The following is an 8,308-nucleotide window of genomic DNA, read 5'->3' as shown; positions in this document are numbered from 1 at the left end:
TGATCCAAATTTATTTCAGTGTGTGTGTGTGTGTATGAAGGGGCAGAGGGTGTTATGACCAGTAGAGTTAGTGCATGTTTTTATAGTTCATGTTTTCTCATCGTCATCAAGTTGCCAGAGCCTGAACATTGGTTACTCCAACATCCTGAGTTGTGCTGCTGGGCCAAGCATCCACCCAACAGATGCAGCGTATTCATTTATCCCCACATTGAGACCTCATTGAAGAACTGTTTATTAACCTAACTAGTGAGGCTCAAATTCCTTGTCACAGATTAATTAAAAGACCTCTGTTAAGTCTGCACCCATGGGTCACAGTAATGTGTAATCAAATTTAAAAATCACTGATCAGCAACTGGCGTGAGCAGCCAGAGATGCAATGTGAATTTTTTTTTGTTTTTTTTTTAGTAGAGTTACATCTCATGCACAGGATGAAGAAAAATTCTTCAAAATGCCAACTTTTCAGTATTTTGCAAGTAGCAGCATGTTTTCAAATCATGAACCCAAATTAACCAGTCAATTTTGAAGTTTTCTGCAATGTGCAATTCTGATTATGTCTGCAACAGTGCAAGACCTTTATCCCAAAACAGCAAATATTACATGTAAAAAAAAAAGTGATTCCCCCCCCCCCCAATTACTGAAATTCTTCAATACCCTTTTGTCTCAACACATTCAAAACATGTACCCAGAGATGGGTTTAATTTTTGTTGAAATAAAATACCATGGACTGTTCTTGTCCAGACTATTCAGATAAGGAAATACCATTAACATCTGAAACTTGAGTGCAAATACTTTTTCATTCATGAGCTGAACAAAAAAGGCAAAATTCAACAAGTCACACTGCACCAATAAATGTACATTCATAGAGGGGATCAATCTAACTGTGCTGGACATTTTATTTTTGTGTTTGTTTTTTAATGCTGAGGAATGAATGTTTTTCACACCTCACGTTCAACTGTGCGAACCTGAACTACATCAGGAGTGCTCTTAAAACTGCTCACACCCAGTCAATCATACACATTCCAAGCAGATAAACATTTTTCTATTAGCATATTTTATTCAACAAGAATGAATAAAAATACCGACATTTAAAAATGAACATTATAGAAATAATCTAATGCTATGAAATGTGATAAAACAATGACACAATGAATGAAATGAGATGATAAATACACACACAAAAACAAAGCTGACACTTTTTCCACAACATGTACTTCGTATGGCCTTTGTTCAAACCGTCTTTACCATTATCTTTCAAACACACCCATGGAGATTCTTTTGTTAACCAAAACCATAACGATCACACCACCTTTGTGCTGATCAGAGAAATGAGAGGGGGTGGAGGGTAGGGAAAAGAGTAGTAGGACTCTAATCAATGGAAAGTAAGATCCCACTCAAACCTGTCTGGATTCTATTTCCCAAAGACCTTTCGTAATTTTTCAGTGATGTGTGCAACAAACAAGACGCTTTAGCAATCCAAAAAGTTCCATGTAAGAGAGACCCAATGAAGTGGTGGCTCACCCAATGAAATGACGACTATTGCTTGTTTTTTTCAAAAGATCCAAGACAAACACCAAAAATAAACAACGTCAGCACTACAGTGAATACACACACACATTTCTGCAAACAACTCATACCCTTATATGGTTCTTCTGGATACTGATTAATTAAAGTAATGGGCCATGTCAAAACTACAACATACTGGATGATCAACTGGATTCTTTGTGCAAGACCTCAATGCTAGCTGGATATTTTTTTCTTGATCAATTGCAAGAATGATCCTACTTACAGCGATAAGGGCCTGAAATCACACTGAAAAATAGGTAAAGTGAGCAAGGATTCACGAACCTCTCAAACTAATACCTCCAATGAACTTTGAATGTCATGTGTCAATAAGCATGTCAATGAGTCAATTACCATATTTCTGGTCTTTGAAACACAATGGCATCTCCTGTTTCAGATTTTTTATTTGGAAATTGGTAAGCCTTGTACCTAATAAACCAAAACAGTTTAGATGTGCCATGGATGATCCAACAGTTCTGAATTAGCAGTCACATACAACATGCTTCATCTTCAGCTGATCATGAAAAGAACAACATTCTGTATTTTGTTGGAGGGGCACAATCAATATTTGCAAAACACCGCCACAGGAAATACCCAGGCTAAAGATCATGAGAAAGTGAATTTCTGATTCAAAGCCGACTGTAAACAGGTGGGTTGTCCAATGTGCACCTGCAACTTTACCCAGCAGCGACAAATGCTTCATTCACAAAGAGCATTAACTGCTGATGAAACACTGTCAAACATATACATGAGACAAGGCTGCATCTCAGAAGCCAGAAATTATGGAGACTGCATGAAAAACGAGTGGGGAGGGGGTGGGGAAACAGGTCTTTTCTCTTTTTTTTTGTTTTGTCTTTTCTGAAAAATATCATCCTATGTCCAAACGTTACTCGTCTCTCAAGCAACTCTTGTAAACCACTCTGAACAAGGAATGAACTCCATAAATTCTCACTCTAACCTCCCATTCTGAAAACAAACCTGCTGCCTCGGAACTGCTGGGGAAGTCTTTTCAGTCTGATAAATACAGTTAATTCTGTACAATTTTGAGACTTGGAACAGAAATAGGGTTGTGAAGAATGCCACAAGAAAAAAAAAAAAAAGGAGTTTTTAGTCACATACTTGTGTTTACTGTACGTATTTTTTTTCTTTTTACACTTCGGCCAACCAAAACAAGTCTACAGAACACAACTACTCGTCATCATCGTCATCCTCCTCATCATCCTCTTCCTCGTCGTCGTCTTCGTCATCATCCACCTGCTGCTGCTGTTGCTGCACCTGTTGCCTCTGTGCTGCTGCAGCCTGTCTGCCCTCATTCTGCACACAACCACACCCCCACTGTCCATCACTTTGTCCACCAACTAAAGGGGAGCTCCTTTGTATACTCCTATTCAATAATAACTATAGTGCTAATAGGTAGTATAATGTACTCCACCAAACTGCTCCAGTATTTCTTCAAGTGTTCTTATCATTTAACGATTTTCCTAGGAGAACTCCAAATGTAGAGCATACTTTCATCAAGACCAAAGAGATACAATTGACACATTTCCAACCGTGTAGAAATGCAACAGGCATTAACCTATGACCAATTCTAAATGCATTTCAAAAAAACAAAGAACAATGAAAAATCAATTCACAACCATTTATCATTACACCACAAGTACAACACAAAACATTCCGCTTGTCTTACCTCTGAATACCAAATCCTCACACATTTTTTCGAAGTATTTTTTTATTTTTAATCAAAAATAAAAGAAGAGTACGAGAACGGAAATAATACTCGATGTCAAACTTGACCACCCACAGAAAGATAGATCTCCTTACCTTTCTGTACTCTGCCATTTCCAATTCGTACTTCTTGCCTGCCTCCACGCTCCTCTTCTCGTAGGGTTTCTTTTGCTCAGCAGACATGTTTCTCCACTCCTCTCCAGCTGCACACGTAACAGTACTGTTATACATTACATCACAACAAGTCTTTCTAACAAACTTAAGCCCTGGAAATTTATTTAGCATTACTTCAAAACAACCAAGTATGCATTAACTTTTGTTCAAGGTAAGTAAAGCCCATTAAAGAAACGCATTCTTTAACTTTCGTGCATTTTATACAGCAACCCAGACTCTGGTACAAGTCAAATTCCTGTCCTATGCAAAATACTTCAGGCAGTAAAATTCTAAGTATCTGTGGCTAGTGACCTCCCTGAGTATATACACTTGTAGGCTTTGCTCTGCATCTAAATAAATATGTCTAAGTATGGCAAACAGTGACAACTATTAGCAAACTTATTTCATAACTGATCTTATTTTCCTGAGGCTGGTCACTATCTTAAGACAACAATGTATTACATCTACTCTCACAATGTGTTTCATCTATGCAGTCTCACTGGGACAACAACCTACCTAGCCTGAGGATTTCTTTGTGGTCAACGCCCCTGTTCTTCATCTTGATGCGGAAGTCTCCCAGGAAAATGAAGTAGGCAGTCATTGGACGCTTGGGTTTGTTGGGGTCAACCTTCTTCCCTCTGTATGCCGTCATCTGAAACAACACATTTGTAGGCTTGCACAATGCTGTATCGGCATGACTTCACAGCTGGAGAAATTCGCTTATCACAGAATACATCACAGGAAATATTCCTCTTAAAAGAATTGACACTCTGCAGCGAAATTCCCCTTATCTTCCTAAGAAAACATACATGTTCTCATTTTTCAAATCCATACTGTAAAGAGAAATCTCATCTTCACACACACACACAATTTTTTTATTTTACAAAGCTTCCTCAAGAAAAGGCCTCTAGAGATGTCTATGTTCATCTGAGCACTCAAGACCACTTCAATAAATACCTGAACGCAAAATACTGTTGTCTGTCAGACCCTGTTGGTTGATACGCCTGGCAATCTTAATTCTGAAGATTTGGTTATGATAAAGATCTACTACAGAAAGCTACCAGTGTGAACGCACCTCTGCGTCATATCTCTCCTTGTCCTTGGCAGCTTGCTCATCAAATGGCTTCTTGTCCTTGTCGGTCATCTCCCTCCATTTGGCAGAACACTCCTTCGTAAATTCTGCAATCTGTTGAAGTGGGAAAAAAAAAAATGGACAAACAATGAAAAAGTTAATAATCAAATAACAGAGAACACATCTAAGTAAAAGGCAATATATGTGTAAAATAGTTTGGATGAAAACTGCACAAATAACCAGTCCACTCCACTGTACAAGGTTCATAGAAGTCTTTAACCAAAGATCTATGTTAACAAAGGCACATCTTAAATGATCACATCAGTAATCCTGACTATAGGCTTGGTATTTTGAGTGGTGGCTTCTACCCCTAGCATGTATCAGGTTCATTTAGTTGTCAGTTAGTTGGTGTGACATATAATTAGATCCCACCCACACACCCAGTGCAGAGGCAGAATTTTCACAAACCTATGTCATTTAAAAAATAAACAAAGGACTTAGTTCATCTTCTGCACAAGAAATGGGCTACATATTTTTTTCATAGCATGCATACACGTTAACATTAACTGCAAACAGGTTGCATGCATAAACAGGTGGCATGTATTCATTTACAATTACTGGGGGGGGAAGAAAAAAAAAAAAAAAAAAAAAAAAAAATCAACGACAATTGCTAACAAAATTTCAGTGTCCTATAAACCTACTGACCTTGGATATGTTTTTGCCTGCTTTGTTGGCCATCTCCCGGCAGTGAGCCAGGTAGTAGAAGTAGGCCGAGGTGGCCCGCTTGGGCTTGTTGACATCCTTTGCTTTCTTGCCTTTAGGACGACCTGCACAGTGATAAGGCATCTGTATATTTATAAAACCACCCAGGCTACGCCTGGACCTGGTAGCACTAGCAGCTATCATGCGCGCGCATGCATCCACGCGTGTGCGTACACAAAAGTGTTCTTAAAGACAATCTTCGAGCATTCCTGAGCCTCGAATCTTCCCATTAGTCATGTACATTCATGGATAGAAGTAACTTATTTTGAAAGACTGAAAGTTGGATACTGGGATCCAGGGGATTAATCAATACAAGTCTCTCAATAAAGGAATTTATTCAAACAAAAACAAAGGGAAAAACATAAATAAAAAACAAACAAAACACTCGCACAGAAAAAACAACACACAACCACACACTCACATGGCAAAATGCCAATATGGAAATACTCCAAAACCACTGTGTATGTTTTTTTGTTTTTTGTTTTTGTGTGTTTTTTTTTTTCTGTGGGTAAGGTGGCTCAGTCCTGAAGTAGTCAAAGCTTGTTTTATCAAAAACTTATTCTCTGAACTTTAAAAATTACCTTATTTTTTCTAAACTTTAAATCCTCTGAATCAGATGTTTTGTTGAGCAACTGTACTTTATTACATGCAACTCCCCCCCCCCCCCCCCCCCCAATTCAAACTCGAAGTCTTCAAAACTGTACAAAAGATTTATCATTATTTATTTTATTTTATTTAAAAAAAAAGAAGAAGTTTGGCTCATTTGCAGAGAAGGAAAGACACAAGGAAAAAGAATGAAAGGGATAAGAACATCCTTAAAAGAGCAGACTGATGAAAACTTTAGTTGGCAGGTCAACATATTCTGCCTCCGTACCAGTCAGTTCCTATGAGAACTGAACCTGACCTTATCTCATTACATGATAAGTAAGTCAAAGAGAACTTACTGCCAAGAAAACTGAAGCAGAATTACTTTGTAAGGTATCTCCACAAAAATAACATGGTTGTTTTCCTTATTCTAAAATTTGAATAAAACAAAAGACAGCTAGCTCTACTGCCAGTACTGGGGTTAAAAAAAAAAAAAAAAAAAAAAAAAAAAAAAAAAAAAAAAAAAAATCCTAAAAAGTAAATTTAAAATCAAGCCAACACCATACATGTATGTACATGGATTCTGTTCCTCACTCCCCTCTTTCTAAGTTTTGTTTTCCAGGCCAGCTCTAAACACACAAGTTGATTTTTCTTGTTGCTTGAAACATTTCTTGAGCACTTTACATTTGTTTCAATTCATTTATGGGGGAAAAATAACAAAAGAAAACAAAAGTCAAAAGTGTGCTAACTGATAATATTGTGGTGTTCATTTGAGTGTCATCAGTATGTCTTATTAGAATAACAGAAAAAAAGGAATAAAAATTATTTCGAAAAGAGAGAGAGGGGAAAAAAAAAAGAAGACATTTCAAAAAGATAGAAAAAAGGGAAAAAGTGCACATGGTAAAAATTTTATATCAAATCTTAGAACCCTCCCTCACCCCACTCCATACTTGCAAAGACCACACTGTATCATTGCATTTGAATTTTATAATATGTGCTGCAAGATGTGTAAGGTTGTGTGGGTCCATACAAGCTAAATATACAGCAAATTATGCAACATATTATAAACATGACTCATGCTTTTTCTTCTTCTCTTTTTTGTATTAAAAAAATGAAATCATAAAAAAAATGCAAACAAACATGCCTTTAAGGAATAAACTTTTCAAGATATTGAGGGCAGACACTGCTGGCAACCAGATGTCTTCATCCTTCCTGGCATGTATCCCTCTCTCTCAATGGCTTAGTCCATGACCTTGTTTTGGCCAAGTCGTTTTTTGAATAAATTATACGCGAAAATTACTAAGTGAGTGTTGCCAATCAACTGAGGGACAAATTTGTATTTATCTGACAATCAATGCGGTCTATCAAATTCAAGACGTTTTTCCGCGTTTAGTCTTTTCCAACAGTCTTCAAGTATCATGACTGCACAAAGGAGCAGCATAAAAACGTCTCCCCAAACAAAGACCGATTCCAGCACAAATCGCCACCATTCTGAGCTCCCGACTTTTTTGCAATGTCAACTCAACAATTATCTTCGGTGTCAAATCCATCGCTAAGTTCGAAAGCAAGAAGATCGACCAAAAACCAAAATACAATCTTAGCCCTTCTTTGCCACCATGTAAATTTTTTCGCTCTTTGCTCCATGTTGTGCTGCAAACGACCGCCTTACTACAGGCTCTGTCGAGATGCCTGCATAATGTTGACGGCAACAAAAGGCATCTTTCTGGATTTCCAGGCAGAAATACCACGATCTGCTTGGAAATAAAGTCACTTCACATCCAACAAGCATTTGCAAACAATTAAAAAATATTTTACAATTGTTTCTTCAACATTCCCTACATCTCTATTTTCCATCACTTAACTTCCACTGCTATGCTTTACTACTACTAGTCTGGCGGTACAGTCTTCAAACCAAGATGGCTAAGAGCAGGGCCCGAGACGGCCGCCCGGTCGGTGAAAGCGTTCCTGCGAAAGCGCAAAAAAATACAAATCGGCTGTGAAAAATCATATAATACCATTTTGAAGCAACATACAAAATATAAAGTCATGTCATCGTCTTTCTCATATGTTTTCGAAAACTGGTATCTCAATACTTACCCATTGTAGCTGTATAGAGAAACAGAGCAACAGAGAAAACTACAGTAGCGCTGTGCTATGACCGCCGAGAAGACGCTCTACAATGAATAAACACTTCACGTGGGCTCATTCCACACAGAGACCCGTATGAACAGCACGCGCTTAACTGGGTTACGGTCAAAGGGAAACAACCGCATCACAAAGAATTGAACACGAGTTTTTCCCCTTGACACAAACAATGCACGATTTACGCACAATAACAATCTATATTTCCCGGCTAAAGCTAATAAACATTAAATGCATGTTTTACACGACGTATGAGGTCTATAGCATTGGCGATGATGCCATTTTTGCCAGTGTTGCGTGTTGCAGTTT

The 8,308-nt window shown here is 37.9% G+C and overlaps 1 protein-coding gene across 2 annotated transcripts; it reads right to left on the bottom strand.

Moving 5' to 3' along the window:
• Positions 1-1,030: 1,030 nt before the first annotated feature.
• On the bottom strand, positions 1,031-8,103 carry LOC143299474 (high mobility group protein B3-like). 2 transcript variants are annotated; one of them, XM_076612697.1, is made up of 6 exons: positions 7,955-8,103; positions 5,216-5,337; positions 4,514-4,624; positions 3,955-4,090; positions 3,382-3,488; positions 1,031-2,874 (listed from the first exon to the last, which is right to left on the bottom strand). In XM_076612697.1, the coding sequence occupies exons 1-6, from the start codon at positions 7,956-7,958 to the stop codon at positions 2,749-2,751; spliced, it is 606 nt and encodes a 201-aa protein (XP_076468812.1). In that variant the 5' UTR covers positions 7,959-8,103; the 3' UTR covers positions 1,031-2,748. The 2 variants fall into 2 exon arrangements, with proteins under 2 accessions (XP_076468812.1, XP_076468813.1); XM_076612698.1 differs by having other exon boundaries at positions 5,216-5,325; positions 7,955-8,090.
• Positions 8,104-8,308: the final 205 nt, after the last annotated feature.

Source organism: Babylonia areolata, chromosome 25, assembly GCF_041734735.1.
Source record: "Babylonia areolata isolate BAREFJ2019XMU chromosome 25, ASM4173473v1, whole genome shotgun sequence".
NCBI classification, from domain to species: domain Eukaryota; kingdom Metazoa; phylum Mollusca; class Gastropoda; order Neogastropoda; family Buccinidae; genus Babylonia; species Babylonia areolata.
Note: the sequence above shows the minus strand (reverse complement) of the source record. Positions and strands in the feature narration are given on the sequence as shown.

Excerpts from the sequence above, each read along its gene's own strand:
- LOC143299474 (XM_076612697.1), bottom strand. Across the intron at positions 4,625-5,215 it reads CAGGCAAAAACATATCCAAG|ATTGCAGAATTTACGAAGGA; the intron begins GTCAGTAGGTTT and ends CCACTTCAACAG. Across the intron at positions 3,489-3,954 it reads CAAAGAAATCCTCAGGCTAG|CTGGAGAGGAGTGGAGAAAC; the intron begins GTAGGTTGTTGT and ends TTACGTGTGCAG.